General features: G+C 46.3%; 1 protein-coding gene across 1 annotated transcript in view; it reads right to left on the bottom strand.

Annotated features, from left to right (window-relative positions):
* Window positions 1-20,063, bottom strand: part of crim1 (cysteine rich transmembrane BMP regulator 1 (chordin-like)) — a 33,184-nt gene extending 13,121 nt beyond the window's left edge. Inside the window, 7 exon segments of the mRNA XM_018690104.2 lie at window positions 399-602; window positions 3,458-3,637; window positions 7,124-7,268; window positions 7,270-7,367; window positions 14,546-14,719; window positions 14,999-15,160; window positions 19,353-20,063. Coding sequence (XP_018545620.1) covers window positions 399-602; window positions 3,458-3,637; window positions 7,124-7,268; window positions 7,270-7,367; window positions 14,546-14,719; window positions 14,999-15,160; window positions 19,353-19,650 — 1,261 coding nt within the window. The 5' untranslated portion in view covers window positions 19,651-20,063.
* Between the last annotated feature and the right edge of the window lie 2,139 nt (window positions 20,064-22,202).

Below are 22,202 nucleotides of genomic sequence, written 5' to 3'. Positions count from 1 at the left end.
ACAGAGCGATTCCCGTCAAACGTCCCTCGCCACGTTCAGTGGGAGGAGCAGCCCAACGAGCTGTAACTAATTACGCTCCCAAAAAAAAGGATCCACTTCAATTATGCAGCCTCCTGCGTTAAAAGCACGCCGCAGCCTCACACACGCACAGGTGGGTCTCATTTTGGCGGGCAAGGGTAATAAAGGAACACAAAGAACCCTGCAGCTTGAAGAATGCTCTGTGGCCTCCCCTTTAATGAGCCATGTGGCGACACGGCCTCTGTGGCAAAGCTGCGGGGCCACAGGAGCCTCCTACATGTGGTATGTGGGCCAACATGCACTTCACGTAGATATGAGCTACACATTAGATATGATAAATATAAAAGATAAGGCTTGAAGTCCAACACAACTCTCTGTACCTTCACAGAAGGGGCAGCACTCTCCGGGAATCTTGACTGGGTTTTGGCAGCTCTGCTTGCAGGCCATGGCTGTGCAGTGAGGTTCTCCATCCACACACTGGCAGAAGGTGCAGTCGTCCTCTTTCCACTGCTCCTCATGAGCTCGCAGCTTATTATTCACCCAGCAACTGGCCTTAGTGCTGTCCATGGACAGTAACTCCACGTCTGAGAGGAGGGAAAGAGACATGTAGAATGTGGGTTGGGGGCTGAAGTGAAGGGGCTGAATCTTTGATCTGACTCTTAGCTAAGTCACATGTATAGTTTGTTTTGGCTACCATGAATGGAGCCCCAACCCAAAGCTACAGTCCAATGTATAGTGTGTATTGTAATTGAATTAACAGGAGACTGAGTGAGAGCAGAAGTAGGATACTCCATGAGGGAGCTAACAAGATATGGAAACTGGCTTGTCACCAAAAGCTATGGAGAGGAACACAGTGAAGTTAGACATCTCATCTACATTAATAAGTTGGGAGAGGCTCTTGGCTTTGCAACAACATGCGTAAAGATTTAAGTTGAAATGAGACAGATGAGGTTTGGGGTATCGCGGTGTCGTCCTGTGAGAGATTTAATAATTGGAAACACAGCAAGGGTGGTGACATTCATAACGAATGGTCTTCACAGTGTCCGCTCACCTTCTGACTAGAAGCTTGAACTCATCCACGTGAGTTTCAGCTGTGACCCCCCCTGAGGTCAGAGGCCGGGTCAGTGTTTGATACCATAAATCTCACTCCAAAGCAAAGAAAGTACTTTAAAAATGTTTAGATCTGTAGCCATTAGTAAGGATCATAAAGCTTGAGACAGTTTAAAAGCCTAACTGTGCAGCCATTCTGCTCAGCTTGAGGTGATGTATCATGCCTGAGCCCAGTTGTGGAAGCCTTTTTTTCCCCACTTACTATAAACAGTTTTAATTGTTTTTGTTACACTGTTTATTGGTGACAAAGGTTAGAAGGTGGTCTCAGCATTTTTCCTATGTGTCAGTGTGAAACAAAGGAAATTGTGTACATATTCTTGTGTGTTTATGTGTTCAGCATGGCTTATTGAAATGTGTGTCAGAGGGAGAAAGGGTGCTGTGTGCCTCGCACAGGAGTCTTGTTTGCCCCATCTGATCCCAGCTGAGTTTTGGCTGCTGAGGTTCCATCCATCTGGCTGTGATTAACCTGAACCAGATCTTTCTTTTTCTCTCTCCTATTCACCCTCTCTCTCACTGTGTACACCTCACATATATATATATGCTGTACATAGGCTGAATGCATGACCCTGAAACAACAAGGGTCATTCCAGGATTGTAGCATTTCACTTCCATGAAGGTGGGAGACATTTTAAGAGACAGATTCAAAATAAGACTGACTGAAACTGATGCAGCAGAGGCTGAGATATCCTGCTTTTTTTCCTCCCCTGTACTGGTCAAGCTCCAAACACCCTGAGGCCTACACTTCCCATAATGCAACTTGATAGCTTCTTTCTGAATGCCTTCTGTTAGAGATTTGTTGTTTCTGAGCCCAAGCCAAGATTACATTTTTATTAATTCTCAAAAACCTGACAAAGCTTCTCAGCAACCGTTTTCACAGGCTAAAGTCTTGTATGAAAGATGCTATCAAGTTTCCAGTGTGAAAAAAAGTAAATCCATTTCATGCTTGCCATACCTTCAGGTAATAGATGACTACCGGGTTTCTGTTTTTCTTTCTTTGTTTATGTTTTCCACTTAGGACAAGCTAAAAACATAGCATTGACCTGTTATTACTTCATAAGTTTGTTAAGGTGAACGTTTTAGCGATGTTAGCATCTACACATTTAACAGACATATGGGAAAATTACCATTTATTTGATCTTCTGTTTCTGGCCATCTGCTAAGTCCGATATTCACTTTCCTTTTAGCTCAGTTTTTGGTCTCCATCAACTCACCAGAGAAATGTCTGGCTCTTTAGCTGCTAAACTTTGGCTAATGTTTGGTGCTGAGCATGTAGTGTACAAAACATTTTCTAAGAACAGCTGTCAGTAAACAATGCAAGTGGTAAGAATGAACCAAAGTAGTAAAACTGCGGGCTGTAAAACCAAAACCATTATCTTAAAGATGCTAAAGTGCTCAGAAGAGGTGAGGGAGCTGTAAAGAAGTGATAATTCTCTGTGGGTTTATCATTACAAGCAACAACTTCCCACTGATTTGTTCTAATATTGAAATACTGATTAGTAGAGCTTTAAGTATAATCACAACCAGGTAACTTTTAATACATATCTTAATCCAGATTTAAAGTATTATAGCCAATGTTCTCTGCAGTGAGCCATGCACTAAGTATGAGCAGCTTTCCTTAAGAAAAAGATGAAAGCATTCCATACCATCTAAATGCCTGCACATTCCAGGTGTACCTCCAACACTGACCTAACATGATCTCCTCTGCAGTCTTGCTCTTTGTCTCTCTCTCTCTCGCTCTCTCTCTCTCATGTGCCCGATCAACTGTAGCCACGCAAGCAGAGGCCAAAGCTGGCTACCAGCTCCATCCACAGGCCTCTGGCAGATCGTAATGTGGTTGCCATATGCGCCACAACCTCATTTTTTAACAATCCTAAGTGCACGTATCAGAGCTCCCTACCCGGCTTTGAGCACATGTGTTTTTGCAAGCGGGTACCCACTATTAACCCAGGGCCAGATATTACAAAGTCAAGCTGTACACTCCGAAAGAGGGTACAGTTTTGTTTTTTTTTTTTATGTTTTTAAGTCTCCCCAGTGGAAATGAATCCCTGGCTTGATCTTTAGTGTCCCTCTTGTCTGTCAGGTATGTTAACAACTGTGGAACCTTGTTATATGAGGAAGCAATTAAGTTAGGGTCACTGGAGGTTAGCATCAGGCAAGGTGGATTTTGATTTCACCTCTTACCCTCCTGCACCAACTCTGCCAGCTAGCCCCTCTGGATGCCACATCACCAGTGGCTTAAACCTCAAAGTGTAAATCACAGTCTCCCAATTTTAACAGTGTAAATTTAAGTTGCCATATCTTAGAAAAATAGTAAAGTAAACACATGTACCTATGCAGACGGGGCAACACTCGCCCTCAGGAATGTAGAAGTTTTCACAGTCCAGCTCAGCGCACTCTGCCTTGGAGCAGAAGGAGATTCCTCCTCTGCACTGACACAGCCAGCAGGGGTCCATGCGGTACACCTCTCCCTCTGAGAACTCCTTCCCATTGTGGACGCATTTGGGAGAGGCTGAGGAGAAGAGGAGAACAAGGACAAGAAGAATCAGAATCAGACAGATGCTGCTAACCTTGAACTGAACACCATGTGGGGATGATAATGCTCGACACACTCTGCGCTGACGAATGAGGGCACTGTGCTCTGTCAGGTGTCCTTCACATTTGGCAGGGATTAACACCAGAACTTTTTCCTCATGACTGTATGATAGAAAAATGCAGTTTTCATCACAAATGTCAAGCTTGATCAGTGAGAGGCCATCGCTACTGTATACAATCGATTACAAATTCATAAACATCCGTTCATTTTCTGCTATTGATGGAAATGTTTATCTGAACCAAATGGCGCTGAGGTAAGGCGCTGATGGCTGAGGTTAAGCCTGTGTGTCTGTGTGTGGGGGGGCATTTATCAGTCAATGAAGCCAAGTCCATGAGCAGGGATTTCACAGGGATCCATCAAGTCTTGAAGGCGTTGGACTCTTGCAGCGTCGAGTAAAAGGAAACAGTAGTGGGTCTGAGGATTTTGGCAGAATCTGGGCTCAGTGTGCTGGTGGCAGGCGGAGTGAATCAACGCTCTGGCCTGCCTTTTCCAAAAGCATCCAAGCACTTAGAACCTCTTTTAACTGCCTTCCCCTTACCATGAAATAAAATGAGCTTAGTTACAGCACAGTTGGAAAAACCAAGGTCTGATCTTGGGTACAGAAAAATGGCCCAATAAAGCCAGAATACATAAGCGAAAACCTTGACCTCCTCATTGCACACTTAAGGTGTTTGAATACTTCCATGAATATGTGTGTGTGTGTGTGTTTCTGTGCGTGTAAACGGGAAAAAGACTGCAACTTCTCCAAAACAAAACAAATGTGATCAATCAGTCAAAATTAATGATGCTGGTTTTGTGGCCAAAGCAACAGGAAGATTACAGCATGACATCTCAATGATAATACTACATCGCACATTCAAATGTACCGCAGCGGCTCGAGTGACTCAACATTATAAGATCTTAAATAACCACACAGTTACTTCTCATCAAACACACACCAACATGAGGGAAGTGAGGCAATGTGGTTATGTAAGAAAGCCTCCAGACTCGCAGAGGAGTAGCTACACTGGTTAAGTGAGCAAATGCATCGCACAGATGCGAGCAGATGTGGAGGACCAGCGGTTTCTATAAACGAGAGCGGAGGTCACAGCGGCATCTGTATGCCATACCTTTGAGCGCAGACTCAAAGCGTCTGCGCCGATGACCCCCGTGCTTTCCGACAAACCAGTGCTGCGCTCTTAATACAAAGCAGGTGGGCCAACTGAGTTGAAAGTAGAGTGGGGATTTGTTCATCTTTTATTCTCTTCCTCGCCCCCTTTCTGTTCCAGCCGCCCCCCCCCCCCCCCCACTCAATATTCCTGCCACCCCTGCTTTGCGTGCAGCAAAACCAAGCAGAGAAAATGCAATAAGCACTTTAGCTGGCCGAAATCAAAAGGCACAGCAACGTTTTTTAACGCTCACAGAAGCAATAGGAAGTCACATGAGGCGATGCTCACATGTGATTTCCGCAGTGTTTGTTAATGGTAATCCCTAAAACAACTTGCGGCACAGAGTCTAAATTCCAGTCATGCTTTGTGATGCTCGGGCTTCTCTAAATTGAGGTGAGGATTGGAGTTGGAGATGGATGGCATAAAACATTGACCCTAGTCTTGCTTAAATCATTCATAATGGACTGTCATACTGGTGCTTCTTGTGGTTTACAGGCAAATTAAGCAAAAACTCAGCGGGAACACATGACTTTGCCTACAGAAGAGTAATGAAGAGTAATGATTTATTATAATCAACTTGACAGTGATACGCTTGATCAGTTAAGAATATATGTTGACAGTGTAGAAATATGAGTTTAGCTTATGTCACTAACACAACCACTCATCAATGTCCAAGGACATGGCTGTTGGGTGTTTATAACAAACTCAAGCTGAGCTCCAGAAGAACGATTAGTGTGGTGATCTCAGTCTTGTTGCTTAACGCTGGCGTAAATCTCCAACAGAACATGTGCAGTCCTGAACTTAGTTCAGCACCCACGGCTGGCTACAGTGGGGAAGGGGGACGTAAGCAGACCACGTGCCAGTGGGAGTGTTGATAAACAGCAGAGCACAGCTAAACAAGATCCAACAGGATCATCTGTAACATCAGATGACGTCGGGCTCAGGACGCTGCTGCCAGGTTTTGCTCTGCCACACAGATACAGCCGCTCTCCAGCCAACAGTGGAAAGAGTCTATCGTCGACAGAGGCCAAAACACACAGGTGGGGCTTATTGTCACTGCACACACTGACCCTGGCTAAATATGAGCGCACCGCCAAATGGGCAATGGAAACAAGTTAATCACTCCAAGCCTGACACTCAGGGACAATGGAAGGTCCGTGTTAAAGTGCGTTCCATTACAGGATAGGTACGGCAACACAGTGCTTATACGTGCAAGTTACAGTATTTGTAGCAAGTACTTTGGGGGGCCTCTGCAGGACTGGGGAGGTGACTAGGGGGCCCAGTGCGTGTCCTTGTCCGTGTCCCTGTCTGTGGAGCTTTCTGACACGGCGCGCAGTCATGCAGGCCTAACAGACGGTGGGGGCAGCACAAAAGGCATCAAGCCCCAGGCCCAAAGAGCGGCAGACACTTGTTATCAAAACACTGATCCCATGGCCCCCACGGCTGCCATTCAGCCCCTGCTGGCCTGCCGGACTCGATTACCCTCCCCACTGGCAGACTGGAGCACATAAAAAGCATTCCCATCAATGAACTGTTGAACCTTTTCCCTTTGGATGTGTGACCAGACAGGAACCCTTTGACACTGCACTTCTGTTGAGCAAATTCATAGCCTAAGCACTTTTCTGGTCACTGGGCTCGTTAAGTCCATTAATTCCGGGACACGGCGCTCATTTATACATGTGGAGGGGCCAGAATGGGAATTTGTTCTGTTGGTAAAACAGCGAATATTTGTTGGGAGCACAAAGTAAACAGACCAATACCGCAGGTCCCCTCCCTGCCTTCCTGACTCTCCTGGTTGCCTCTGGGCCACGACAGAGAGTGCTGAAGTCTCCCTGTGTGTGATCAGCATCTGCTCTCTCTCGCCTCTCTTTTCCTCTATTTCTCACCTGGTGAGAAAATGGTGCATGAGCACATTTCAGACCGGCAATCTTCTTTGAAAGGCCCATTACATTTAATATCCCTTAAGGCAATATACTGTAGATGTTTGCGGCTACACCCTTGAAAAATGTCTTGGAACCTCGGTCTTAACCCTGGGAGGCATCGGCCAAGCCTGATCAACAACGCAAAAGTAATTATCCAATCAGCAACTTTCCTTTTCATCTGTGGACATTTGGTCAGCAGGGAGGAAAGCCTTACTCTGAGGAAAATAATTGCCTCCTCAAAGGCGATGAATCTCACACCAACTGTGCCATTGCTACCCCCAGTGGGAGACCAATCGAAACAGATTGTGCAGTGTGCAGTTCAGTGTAATCACCTTTCTGGCACTCAAAGATATCACAGCAGTCTCCTGGCTGACCGCTGGCCTGGCTGAGCGACACGGCCCGCTGTCCGCTCGGGCACTGGGGCTTGTGGCAGGCACGAAGGTCGCAAGTGCACTGGGGAGGTACAGAGGGACAGCAAGCCAGCAGGGGGAGTGTAGCTCTTTGTCAGGACTGAATCGTGGGGGCAGGAGGGCACCTGCAGAGTGGGACACGTCACCCCGGCACACCTCAGCTCCTCTGAAACACACAGATGCAGATGCAGACGTTCACATTAATAGACAGGTGGGAGTGCAGTAAACAGAATGTGCAAACAGAAACAGTGACACAGCTTTGGCATCTCTTTCATTTTTCTTCCTCCTGTGTAACACCACCTTCAACTGCTCTGGGCTCTGACAGTGCCCACACTGTTCTCCTGGAGGAAGGAGGGGTTGCATGTGTGCCTGTTTGTGTGTGTGTGTGTGTGTGTGTGTGTGTGTGTAAGGGCTGCCCCCCCCCTCTTCGTAGTGTCAGTCGAGCCACTTTAGAACAGCACTACTCGTGTTACGGTCTAAAAGCTGAGTTCACACAGTCGCCCAACACAAACTCACTGTGCACCATCATCAGATCCCCACTTCAAGTCCGTGACAGCTTTACAGCATCCTGTCAGAGAAATGAGAGCAGCGCTCTAGACACGGCAAGGCTCTCTGCATATCCTGTCTACGCGCCTCTGATCCCACCCAGCCCGGCTCGACTAGCTCACAATCCAAACAGCCCCCTCGCGCTCTAAAACCAGTCATTAATACCAGCCAACTTTCAACAGAGCCTTTCTTCTTGCCAGTTTAGAATCTCCCCTTCACTTAGCATACCAGAATGTGTTTGTCTATTCATTTGCCAGAACCAACATAATAGCTCTGATACCCCTTGTCCAGGGGATGGGGGGTGCAGGGGTACTGGAAATCTGGGCAAAAGGGGCTCAGGGGTGTATTTTGGAGCCCTGTTCAGGAAAAGAAAAGTGGAGTGCCCCTCTGTACAGACATTGTACGAGAACAGTAGCTACCTTACAAAGATTGGATTACCCAAACCAAAGGGATGTGTTTATTTTGGTTCTCGGTGTCGCTGTAATGTATACAGTGCAGGCAGAAGAGAAAGACTGGGGAGAGCAGACTCACGTCCTGAGCTATAATTGTCAATCACCAAGTCATTTCCCAGATCCCCCTGCTGAAAGCGCAGTACATACACACTTCATAGCACTTTGACAGCTCAGAGGAAGAGTGCAAAGGCGGCATTAACTAGCACAGAGATTACAGATCAGAATGAGAAAAATCTGGTAATTGCGCATCACGTTTAAATCATCCCTGACATTTAAAGGAGGAAACATGTCAACAAATGACCGCCTTATAAGAAAGTTAAATTAAGTGGATTATGATTTATGTGTGAGGGATACTTAACAATCTTTGCATACATATGGTTTTTGAGGGGAGGGAATGATACAGCGCCTGGGGTTGCGTAACAGTGCTCAGGGTTTTGGTAGCATTTCCAGAAGCTGAGTGTTGTTGATGGTCTTCCCAGACTGGTGCGGGCTCCACTGTGTGCAACACAAGTCTCTCAGAGGATGTGCCTCATCCCTGACATTTGAAGACCCGTAAGTAGATCCCTCTTGGTTTTACCACCAGATGGGGAAACTGAACCGGGGTCCAGGCGTTCTGATCCCCTGATAATATTTCTACTCTGCCAGTCCTTAAATCTAGAGCGAGGCCTCTCAATCCTACTGTAGACTCTCATCTACTCCAGCTTTATAAGGTGAACTCTCTGATCTGACCTGCTGCTCTGACACCATTTGTAGCCATTTGACCTAGAATAAACGTCGAGGAGAGGGGCTGTAAGACTGTGACCGCTGTATTTTGGCGGGTGGGGGTAACATTTCTGACAGATGAAATTGAGGATAAGGGAAACGTTGAATTTTTCTGGCTCCTGATAAATAGAGCAGGAGTGTGAGGTATCTGGACTGTACTGTTTACCCAAGCAACCTGGGAACAGTGAGGGCCACCACAAAGCTCTCATTGATAAACTTTGTAGCTGAATAGTGTCATAGAAAATGAGGGAAAAACCCCGAATTAAGGGAGGCTACAACCCTTTTAACGGTTTTTGGCCTAATTCCTGTCCTGGAGTTAAATAAACTTCAGTTGGAAGCACTGATTGGCGAATATTTTACTTCCAATAAAGTCTTAACGCAGTCTGCTGCTGCTCAGTTGAAGACTGGTTTTGCATATGAAAACCTCACCCTGTTTAAAGCCATAGAAAATGCCCTGGGACGATCTTGCACAACGTTCTGCACTGAAGAACACTTTCTGTGTATTGTATGTGTCCCAGAGAAGGCTGATTACTCTTTCACTTGTGATAATGGCTGGGGTTAGAGTGCGCTGGGAAAAGCAGCTGGCAGACATACCATTGTCATTCAAATGAATAGAATTGTATCCATCTGTGGAAATGGTCCAACCCTTACAGGTCCAATTAATATAATTTTCTAACGGGCACATTTATGGGCACAATAGGCAGACAGAGGGAATGGAAAAAGTCAGCAGCAAATGGATTTTATCCTGTGCTGTTTTGGTCTCAGAGCATAAATGGCTGTAATTAGTGAGTCAGCAACCACAGAACCAATCTTCATATCACAATGGTGGCCATACTCCAGCTTGCACAAACACAAAAGGCCTGATTTGGTATGCTTGATAAATTCTCCCTGTAGATTAGGCAACATGTGCTCAACTGTACGATAGTAAAGAATGGAAAACCTTTGACCTCAATGCCCAACCTGCAACAACATAAAGACCCACACACACCCACAGGTAGACACACCTGACGCTGCTCGGGAAGCAGTGGGATACGGAAATTGCTTCATCACCACAGAATACCCTCTTTTGTAAACAATGCATATTTCTGGCATCTCAGCAGCTCATTGAAGAAAGAAAAACACCTCCTCTCTAAATGGGTTTTTTTCTTCCCTCCGAGCTCGGATACAAGGAGCACAGTCTTTCTCCGAACCAGAGCGGCTCAGCCAGGCAGAGGACGCTGTGTTGACAGCCTGAGTTTACTCATGGAAAAAGCGCACAATGTGAGTTCTGTTCACCGACTGACTTTGGAAGCAAGTCAGGGCAGAACAAAGCTGTCTCAGTCCAGCTGCCCTCCGTGGGTTTCTGGTCTGTCCTCAGGTTTTATAAAGTTGCTCCGCAAAGGGGACACATCAGGGCCGTCTCTCACGTAAAGCTGTGGGGGCCTGGCCCGGTGCCTGCCAGCAGTTACAGCTGAGAAAGTCGGCATTGTTCGCCATGTGTATCAGCGTGTGTGTGAGTATATACGCGAGGGCTGTGGAGCAGGTCTGGGAGGGGGTCCAGGCCAAAAGGCACAGACAGGGTCACCTGGAAGAAACACTCTGTGGGAACTTCACACCATGGTCAGAAGCTTGAGGTAGTCGGGGCGTAGGCATGCGGCGGCCAGCAGGCCTGCATCTGCTGCCTGCGCGCCTTGCTGGCTAAATATTTGCAGATGAAAAACGTGATCTCAGTGTCCTGAGCAACGCTGCTGCAGCTGTGAATGAGCATGTTTGGGTGAGGTAATGAGAGTGTCCACGTGTAGGTGCACACATTTGCACATAGATGTATTCATGTATGTGTTTGTGTGTGTGTGTGTGTGCTTAGCGAGTGTACACAGCATGTGTGCATTCCACTGAAACACACCCTTTCCTTAACGTCAGATGGCCAGTAAGATTAGGCCAGTGACAGGCTAAAGGGCCCTCAGACAGAGCGCAACACCACACATGGTCTATCACTATATCTGGCACAAAATGCATATGAAAAGGATGAACATGCAGTACTCTGCTCCAGGGTACTAAACATAAAGAAAGAAGAACTAAACAGCCGTCACGTGTACTGTCCCTCTGAGGACATTGTACCTAAAAAAAAAAAAAAAAAACATAACTCAGCCCTAATCTGCAGCAAATGTAGAAAACACTCCATGGGAGACCTGTGGTGAAGACAGCTGTTGAATAAATTGTGGAAGAGTTATGTATGGATTTTGGCCATATGGATCTGTTCCCCAAAAGGGGGAAAAAGGGGAAAAGAAAAGCTGAAGATAGAAGAAATAGGTCTGGGAACAACAGGAGTTGGCTTGGGCTGCCGTCGGGGGTGTCTTTTATTTTGGTTAATGGTTATGGTTGGGTCAATAAACTGGGGTTTTAAGGCCTAGATTTAGTGAATGGAGCGTGGGTTAGAGCTGGACATGCAGGAATGCTCTAAGACATCATGTGTGTGTGTCTTGGCTTTTCCTGCTGGCCTAATACTGGCTGGTTTGGTTAGCGGCTGACCATGAGTAGTGAGTGGGCTGACAGCAATCCCCAACATGCCTTTAAGGGAAGTTCTTTGTCTTGATCGTCACACAAGAGTTTTGTTTCCTCTTTGAAATCGCAACCCACACGCATAAAGATACAAGCATGCTGGGAAGCGAGCAGCTTGCAGGGTGAGGGTGAGGGGGTGGAGGGGGCTGTGGCTACCACAGACGGCGTGCACAAACACGCGGCGTTGAGACGTCTCGCGCCCCTTCCACTCACCCAGTGGTGGTCTGGCTTGGGACTGGTAATAGCCCTACCACAAAGAGGCTGCAGCCAAGCAGAACTAACAGTCCTTTTCACAAGGGCAGAGAGAGGCGGGAAAGGAGATGGCATAGGTGGGCAAACAGTTTGGCGCGAACAAGTCAGTGACATCCCAGCGGCCATCACTTCCCTGTCCTGCTTGTTGCTGTCAGTGAGCAACGGCAGGGGGAATTCATCTGAAACAGCAGTTAGGAGGTCTTATCATGAATGAAATATGTAAACCATGTAATCCTGGAGTGTAAAATTACCAAACACCACCCTACCAAGACTCTGGGGCCCGTACTTGGCACAAATACCTAAACAAAATGATTGTCCCGAGTCGTGATTTCCTGTCTTCCTGTGTCTGCCCCCCCCCCCCCCCCAATTTCACATCCTCTTTACTCCCGGACTTGTGGGTGATATGTCTGGCGCACCATGTCACTTCTAATAGAACGCTTGCAGCCAAATTACATCAGTGTCTTGTATACCGGGTGGAGAACAATATCTAAAACTAAAACTACAACAGACAAAGTTAGGAGATCAAGCACCAACAGTGATGGAGTGGAAAAAGATGTTGAGTTTTAACAGATCACAATGAGTCGCAGTGGAGAGATGACCTGACAAGACCACTGAGTGAGTCAGAGAGAAAGTGAGAGGCCAAACTACCTCCATGTGTGAGCTTAGGAGTCTCAAGAGGAGAATCCAAGTTCTGACTGATGTCTGGAAAAAAAAAAGGTTTCTTCAAGTGATAGGACACAACAACATCTGCTTTAACGTCGCGGTGCATGTGAAGACAAGTGGAGCTCTCGTGCTAGCAAGGCGTGCTAACACGGATCTTAATAAGCATTTGCATCTGAAGACAATGGGGGGTTGACGGACACTGCCACCACCGAGTCCAACAAGGACCTGGCGAATAAGATCCTAACTGCAGAGTCCCAGTCTGGTCGCACAGGAAGCTCCTGCTGATGACAGACAAAGGAAAATCTCTGCCGAGACATCCAGACAAACAAGATAATTATCGCGCGCAGACACGCAGGCTCAGATGCTCACATATACAGGCTCATTACATGCACATGATGATATATACATATGATATTCATATAACACAGTGTGTGCGTGTGCATCGTTCCACTTGCGCGTGCATACTTACAGACATAACAGACACACACATCCTGCTTTCTTACTTAATGAGGGGGCCATCAGAAGGGGTGGGTGTGTGCTGTGGTGAGAACTCATAAGCTGCTGAAAAATGTTGTTTACAGTTTTCACTAGTGTGAGTTTAAACTGTCATCCGCTGGGCTCAGGCTTTGAGATGAGGCAGTTACAAAACACAGAAGACTCGCAGTACGTTTTTCATCTTAACACCAGGCTTCAATGATGATACGTCTAAACAATAAAACGTTTGATGAACACTCACTTCCTGTGGGATTTACCGAGTAAATGGCTCATGACAAGCATCCACACAGCTGTACTGTTAATGTTTTGTAATAACCTCTGTTATTTGCAGACTAAATAATCTCAAATATGTCTCCATGGCGCACTGCCAGCCATGGTATTGCCTGTCTAAGGAGCCGTTCTTCAATGAAGTCTAAGCAAACTGCAAAGAAAACGAGAACCTTGAGTATTAACAGAGAGCAACATGTGGATAGAAATACAGGCAGTCACAAGCTTTGGATTTAATATGTCCACTACAGCACAAAACTGTTTTTTCTCCTGGTTTCAGTAAAGTTTTCCAGTTTTCTGTGTGTTCAGTAAGACAAGGTTTACCCAGCATACACAGAGGTTCACTGAGTTCACTCAGTGGCGGTCCTGTCCTATTTTGCAAACGTCACTCAGGAGGCAGCCGACACTTAGCGTCTGTCTATCTACCAGGCCCTTTCACAATCCAAATGAGGAAACTAAAGTCACTGTGCCAATAACATCTTTCACTTAGTGTCAATCAGGGAGCCAGCTAAGAGTGGAGGTAATCACACATTCTTCTAGTCTTGCAGTTCATTCAGTGGATTCTCCTTTTTCTCCCTCCTGCACAGGGTAAGCATTCATCCCACACTCTGTGCTCCTGCTCCTGAGGATCTCCAACACTTGCCGAATATGTTGACTGCATCCATCAACATTCTCTGCAACGCCCTCTCCCTCTAATGGAGACATTTTCTCTTTTGACTGCTCTGTCAGTGAGATTCACACCTTCTCTCGTTCACTCGCTCTTGTTTTCTTTTCATGACATCAATTTTGCGTTTTTGATCGGTTCTTCTCCCTCCTCCTCCTCCTACTCTCCATTCCATTTCCCACCCTGCTCCATGACTGAGACATGGCAAATGGCTCCATGCAAATATTCAGGTACAGTGGTACAAAACATTAATTGTACAATCACACACAAATTTTAACGCTGGTCCCTATGCTTATAATTAAAGGTGACCAAATTCTGACTCAGAAGGTTTTCATTGGTCAGTGACAATATGCTTCCTTACAAACATAATGAGCTGGGACATAAGGAATGCTGAGGCTGATTGTTCCACTCAGAGGTAATTTGTACATGAGAGGGACAAGACCTTTAGCAGACAAAGCTGTAGCGCGCTTTATATCAATGTTTATATTAAGCACGGGGAAAGATAAACTTCTGTTATGTAAAGGTAACTTTGTAGTTGCAGAATCTATTTCAGATTCAGGTATAAATCTCCATGTCTTAACACTAAATAGCCTGAGCTGAATGGAGTTACTGGTTGGGTGCTGAGCTGTGTATGTGTGTGTGTGTGTGTGTGTGTGTGTGTGTGTGTGTGTTGTCACTTCCAGTCGCAGGTCATTTGAAGGTTACCTGCGGCTTCCTGGCACTGGCTGCGGTTGATGTAGGCGAAGTGGTGGTGGCAGCTCTGAGACTCACACACGCAGCCCTCAGCGGTCAGGTTACACCCAGAGAACATGCAGGCCGGATTGGATGGCCCCACATACTTCTCTCGGTGTCTTTCCCGGTGCTCGTGCCTCCGACCCTCTGAAATTCAGCCACGGGTGCGCACACACACACACACACACACAAAATCCACAGTCATCGGTGAGTCACACACAATGGCACCACTCAAGGGTGAGTGTGGAACCACTGGATAAAGTTTTAGCATGTGTGTCATCACTATGATATGTAAGTAGCATTAGTCACCTCAGAGCCACATCTGTTATGGATTAGCTACTCTCAATGGACAGCATTATTCCGCCTAACTCGGATTCTGTGTTTTGTATGTCAACACATGTGTGTGACGGAGGGAAGAGGGCTCACCTGTCTTGCTGGCCTTCATGCAGGTTTCTTGGTCCGGGTATATGAAAGAGCCCAAGCAGGAGTGACGGGCGTCGCACACACACTGTCCTCCAGCTCTGTCGCAGCCTGTCATTAGGGGACAGCGCTCGTCTTCAAGGCCTGCCTCTGGACGGTCAGGGAGCACTGTGGGGTGGGGGACAGCAGTGAGAACAGAGGACATGACGACAGGGAAAGAACATGGACCTCTCACTTGGACTTGTTTGTTCACGTTGAACAGGCTCTGAGTTACAGGTAATCACCAGGCAGAACGTGCCAGAAACAGAGATTTGTTTCCCAAAAGTGCTGCAGGGTTAACCAGCTTACAGCCTCTGTTGCGACACATTGCCCTGGCACAACAGTTACTGAACTGACCAGTGTATTTCTGGGCTGCCATCTCTCCTCCCTCCTCATCGTGCCATGCTACTTGAGCCATTGAGCCTATTTGTTTGCTTTTGTTCCACAGCATGGGGCCCTCCCAGGGTTTTCCATCTCTGCTGGTTGCTGGAACGCCTCTTCTGCACAGAGGCCACTTGCTCCATACCCATATATTATTCCTTTCGCCTTGTGGGCCTTACCCTCCCCCGAGATGGCACCTCAAGACTTAGTTCACATCTTGGACGAAACCTTACGACAGAAAAGAATGTATAGGGGTATAATAATGCGTTGCGTTAGCGCCATGTGAGCTGAATAACCACCAAAACCCTGGGATTATAGGGCCCCATCACACACATCACCCATAGTATTCCTTTCACATTCATGCATAAATAAACATGCATATACCCCCAAATTACCCTCCTTCATAGTTGTTCAGGAGCAGCAAGAGTGGCAGCAGAGTAAACAGGATGAGACCAACTGTAACACAGAGTAACCCCTTCCCAAGCATTTAGCTCCCAGGCCTCAAATCAACAGTGTGGAAGCGTGATTGGAGCTTATCATAATACTCTGGCTTTCTTCTCCAAACAGCTACACACCAGAGCAATGCACAAGAGGAAAAGGTGTTAAGGTTTAACCATCCAAGATAAACATGAACACTTCATAGTATTTACCTGACTACTGCTGCAGTTATCCTACCTGAAATAAAGCCTCATAAAATGAGAATTTTGTTTCTCAGTTAGGGGTCAGAGAAACAATAATGTGATGACCCAAAGTGACTGGAAAGAAATGGAATTCCATGGCTTTGCTTTTAAACTCTGAAAATCATAATAAAACACATATGTTGATCCATGTTAATTTAAAACAGATATTCTACTATGAAGAAAAACCAGTCTCTTACTGTAATAAATTTTACTGTTTAAGTGACTGCAGAGGCAAGTAAAACTGGAAACACTTTCCCCAGATTAGGGTTGATAGTGTGGATGACTCCTGGGTGATGTAGGATGCAAACCAGCCCTTTGGTAAACAGCAGAAAGAAAATGAAGGTAATACTACCTTTAACCTGAGCCAGTCTGTGCTGTTAATAGCTCTCCCAGACGGCCAGCGAAACTGGCAAAGCACAAGCGGCCTTTTCAATAAACCGCACCAAAACTTTCCCTGTGATTTCCTTTCACCTTAAAATGATCCTCACCTCCACATTTTTTCCATCCCAAGGCTTTCCTGTGCCTGGGAGGGTATTTTCGTTTGAGATGGTGGTGGCCTGTGTGGGGTGCTAAATCTGGCACGGAGAGAAGGAGGTAGCAGTCAAAACAATTAATGAAAGCCTGGACACTGAAAACATTGTCTCATTAACTAATTTTAGCTTGACCCAGGTGAGGCCCAGTCTGTTCCCAGTGGGTCTGTCTCAGCCTTGTACCCTTCAGCCTGACCCTGGTCTAGGCTGGTTATCTACTATCTAGCCTGGCATGGCTCTAGCCAAGGTCTGTGGCTAGCATCCCGGGGGGGATTCCTCTCTCAGCCACTGAGACTGCTTGTCTTGGCATCCAGAGCCAGGATGGGAAAGCTGACCTCTAGAGGCCCTCTGGCTGATAGCGAGCTAAAAAGGAAGTCTTTGAAACATTAGATAATACCAGGGGGAGAAGTAGAAGGCATGTGAAGGAGTGCAGTGGACATAGCTTCCCTGTAAGACAGACACTCTGCTACGTGGTATGTTAAGTGCCTCTGGAGCTTGGTGTGGGGGGGTGGGAGGGGGACAAAAACACAATGAGGATATCAAAACAAATCATTTAGCTGCGAAGACTGAACGATTTCACCTGTGACAAGCTGATCATTGAAGCAGATACACTAAGGTGAAAAGCCAAGATCTCCATCTGAAAACAGGTGCTTGAATGCTCATGGGACAGATGCAAAAGGAAACTGATGCAACTTGCAACCTGAAGCTGCTACATTTCATTCACTTTTTTGTCAGCTTCCACGTTTGAATGCCAAACTCCGTCATGAGAAAACCTGATTTAAATACCCCAGGTATTGTTTCTGGCAAGCTAAAACCTTTTTTGGCACTTAAGCAATTATATTCGGTTATTTCACCTTCAAAAGTAATTAGATTTCTGGAAACAAAACTTGGAATTAAATACTTTCACAGTTTAACAAAAAAAACAGGGTTAACAATTCATTTCCAATTCTTTTTTGATGCTGGGATCTTACGCAACATTTCCATGTCTGGAAAACAATGTGCAATGACTATTGAAGCTTCACCTTGGCAGCAGGAGCCCTGAGTGTTTATAGTCATTGTTTCCAATACGTTTTTCAATCTTGTCAAGCTGATGAACAATAATAGAATAAAAACTGACTGCTGAAGCATTACCATGGTATTCCTCTTATATAATGTGCAACATGTCACCTGTGTTGTAAGGTTGTTGAACTGCATCCCCACGCTAACAGATTCTGACCACCCAGAAAATCAAAACTGTGAGCAAAGAGGCAGGGGATCAGAAAGCGGAAACATTTACCCCCTACTCCTGATTGCGAGTCTAATCACTTTAAGACCCTTGCAGCTAGAGGAGGGAAATCTGGGATCAGCCTTCAGCAGCCTGCCTACTGTGGCCCCTGAAAACACACTGGGAGGTGTTGATTTACCCCCACCTAGATCCTCTGGGATATTAAGGTTGCGTGTGTTATGTGTCTGATTTAGGGGTCAGCAGCATACTCCGAGGCCCCCGGAGCCACAGGACCAGAGGCACAACTCAATCAGAGGAGCCATTAGGCCTCCCACTCGGCCCAAAGCTGTTAATTTGCAGAGATGTCCTCCAGACGCTAGCCTAACCTGTACGTGGGGCACAATCAGCAGCAGCGTCTCCTGGGATGGCCTGGGGGGGCTGGAGAGACCCCTTGAGAACCCTTGCTGGAGCCCCGACTCAGACCACCCCGGGGATGGATGATAGGAGGGCAAGGTCAAGGGATCTAGGCGCACCACTGAGAGCTGCTTACCCTCTCCTGCAGTCCTGTCAGTCCTCTTCAATCATCCTGAAACAGGCCGGACAGAGTGCAGGTGGAGGGGGCTGGGAGGGGGAGTGTTTGTTCCTCAGGGGAAGGCCACTGCTACTTGCTTCATTCACTGTGCAGAACCTGACACCCTGCACATTTCTTTGAAGATCAGAAACTTGCTCAAATTGTGCGTAAAATGAGCACATCCACAGTACAACAGCCCTGCTCTGCTTGGCAGGCAACAGAGGAGTACGGCGCTGTGGATTCACAGGATTGCGAATTAAAAATCTGCTGGGGACTTTTGCAATCATGCTGTCAAACCATTACTGCTCTGACACACACACAAATGCTACAGACAAGAGAAGCTTATTTATTAAATTACAGTTTATTCCAAGTTGAACAATGCAATCATCACGGTTACTCACGCCATGGGCAATCACAAAGTCATTTTTGTCTCATCTCAATTCAATGCCTTCTTCTAAATGTCTCTTTGAGCTGTAAAGCAAAAAGCACAGGACCCACTAGAGCTGAAGTGTAACCTGGTGCCAAATCTACGGTGCCAAACGTATTGTCATGCCTCTGTGCGGAGAGTGAATAAAGCTTTGAGGAGAAGAAAGAGCAGCTGAACATGACTCCTCTCCTGGCAGTCAAGAGCCCCTCAGACCTGGGAAGCTGCTCCAGGCAGCAAGAGACAAGGTAAACAGTGACACAGTCGCTGCAGTCAGGACTGAACTGACATTTGAATAGTGATGCCCTCAAACCACTTAAAGAAAGGGGATGGTTGCCTGCAGCTCTTTTGTTGCACACTCAACAGCAGCATACACAGCTCCCTCTTTTAGGTCTCTCTCTCTCTCTCTCGCTTATTATATATATATATATATATATATATATATATTTATTTTTTTTATTTTATATTTATTTATTTATTTATTTTTTTTTTTTTTTTTTAAATAAATTCACGCGACACACTTCTACCCACCTTTACATACTCCAATTTCAGGGATTGTGGCAGCTCCGGTTTTGTTGACAGAGGCGCAGGTCAGCCCCAGGGCACAGTAGCCGTGCGTCCAGTCTTGTCCGCCGCAGGGCTCCCACTCCAGCCGGGTGCACTGATCACAGCATCCGCACGGATCCCTGGCCAAGGTCCGGCCACCCTCGCAGCCGTGAGGGGCTTTGACCGGACAAGTCCGGAGGTTACACGGCGTGCACTCGTGAGCCGAGAGCGCCCGCACCAGAAAGAGGACGTTCAATAACACAACGGAGCACTTGCTGAACATGTTTTTTTAATTAAAAAAAGCTTTCTGTTTAAGTTTCCCCAGAGAAAATGGTCCGCTTCTGTCAAATGATAAGCCACATGAACTCACAGCGATGCACACTACTGGGTGTTGGCAAAGTTGCAAAGTCTTCTTTAAAGTTTAGTGATGAGTCTTCCCCTCGGGCGTGCTGTTTATTACACAGCAGCTCGCTTCAAAGGCAGAAAATACCACGAGACTGAAGTGTGCGGATGCGTCTTAAGTGGCAGCAGTATCCACAGGCAAAGGTTCAGTGTAAGCAGGTAGACGCACGTCCCAAGCGTACGCATGCAGAAATCCTGTAGATCGAGGCTACGGACGTCCACTGAGGCTCACTGAGGCTCGCTGCTGCTGCTGCTGCTGACAGCCACACACGAGAACGCAATCTGAACCCTAATTTGACATACAGGCATATAGAAATTAGCGGTGTACCCCTCCCCCCCTTGACTGACACGGGAGCCGACCAGTCACAAGGAAGCGACAGGAGGGAGGACTTGAACTGATTTATCTCCGCTCGCAACTCGTCCCTTGGTTGCGCAATGATGCAACTTTGAATGCCTTGAATGCAAGTTCCCTTTTCTGCCTCATATTCCGAAGTAGTAGAAGAAGTAGTGCGCCTTTAGTAGCAGCTTGCCAATTTGAAAACGAGTGTAGTTGTTTAAATACTTATAATGTGTTCAGGCAAAATAACCTGTAAGGTAGAACAGGTTATACCATCGTATCAATAAATTTAAATCATGGTCAGAACGTGAACGAGGTTAGACCTCCCTCTAAAACCAACCGGTCGAAGCACCTTGAGCCCTGTTCTGTTTGAGGTTTCTACCTTTTAAAAGGAAGGTTTTCCTCACCACTGTCACCAAGTGCTTGCTTGTGGTAGGAATTGTTGGGTCTCTGTAAATAATATTATAAAGAGTATGCTTTATAGGAAAAATGCCATGAGATAACTTCTGTTGTGATTTGGTATTATATAAATAAAACTGAATTGAATTGAACTTACTTGATAAACATATATTAAACCACAGCAGTAGAGTGAGAATATTATGATTTAGTACAATACAGTATATTTATTCTTTATATCACAGAATTTTTTTAGGCTACAGTAAGGCTCTTGTCACCACTATACTAATTGTTCTCTATCTCTGTTCAACAATACAGCCATAAAGTCTGTCAAGGCCTTATAATCAAATACATCAGGCATTATCAATGCCATATCACTCCACAGCTTTACCTTTTGTGCGGGTGCATGAGTGTGTGCTTACTTGTCTTTGTAGGTGTCAGATTGTGTATGCAGGTGGCTTTGGGAAGGTAAAAGGTCATCTGATGTTTGTTGAAGCAGTGTTTGTGTGCTTACATTGGCAGATGGATTGTGTATATGTGGGGGCAGTGGGCACAGCTGGAGGCAGATTGTGACAGAGCCATGGGCTTTAAAAATCCAGAGAAACAATGCTGCTTGAAAAAGAAAAGGAAAATTATGTTTGTTCCCTTTTTTCTGCTGTACATGGGAGTGTGAACAAAGCAGACAGTCCCCCCCCAACCGGTGACAGATCATTAAATTTTCAGAACCAGTCAAATGTGACGCTAGACTATCACTTAAGTCTTCTTTACCTGAACTGACTGCCAACTCTGAGCGACTGATAAGAATTACTGGGAAGTAATTGATACAGAGATATCACATCAAAAGCGTGAGGATGGTTCAGCACCAGGGATTTTTCTTCACTGTCACTGGAAACATTTCCTTCTCAAACACCAATCAGATGTCTTCTGGGATGATTTTCCCCCACAATGTCAACACACAACAGCACCTCCTTCATTTGCAACATCTGCCTGGAGCCAACCTCTCCAACACAAACACAACATCCAGGAAACCAGCCCCGCAGCACGCATAATCAGCCCTTGCAACACAACTCAGGCTCTTGTCCTCCCGCTCTCCCTCCACACTCCCTCGCTCCATCCCCTCCTTAAAGCTCTTGTCAAATGGGCCGACCCGCTGACCGCTGGCTGGACACCCACTGCTGGTTGACGACAGATCAGACCAGGACCTTTGAGAGCCCGGGTTTCCATTCACTTGCAGAGATTGTGGCTCAGCGGCACTGACCTATTTGCCTGGTCGATGGGCTTTCAAATGGGGCCAGCTGGCTACTCTCAGAGGCCTCTGATCCTGTTATCACAGACCAGGGGTTTGTTTCTGGCCAACTGAAAGGTCACAAAAGCACCTTCTGCATTTCCTTGTATCTATACTAGTATTAGATGTGTAAATATTAAAGGCAATCATGAAAGGGACCCTTCTCCCTCAGAGGGGCGGCAATAAACAGGACAATGCCTGGGACCAAACTAGAATACACCCTCATCAGACTGACTCTGAGCATGTGCCCTGTGTTAAATGTTGCATGAACGGGGTATCTGGAAGGCCTCCCAATTGTTAAGTCCAGCATCAAACACCACAGTCAGATTATCCATCATTTTGGCTTTGCTTTTAATTTCAAATAAGTGCCAAATTAGGTCCAAACAAAGAGCTAATTAGATTCATATTGTGCCAT

The sequence above is a fragment of the Lates calcarifer genome, linkage group LG19, assembly GCF_001640805.2.
Source record: "Lates calcarifer isolate ASB-BC8 linkage group LG19, TLL_Latcal_v3, whole genome shotgun sequence".
Taxonomy (NCBI): Eukaryota; Metazoa; Chordata; class Actinopteri; family Centropomidae; genus Lates; species Lates calcarifer.
This window is presented reverse-complemented; position numbering and strand designations above follow the sequence as displayed.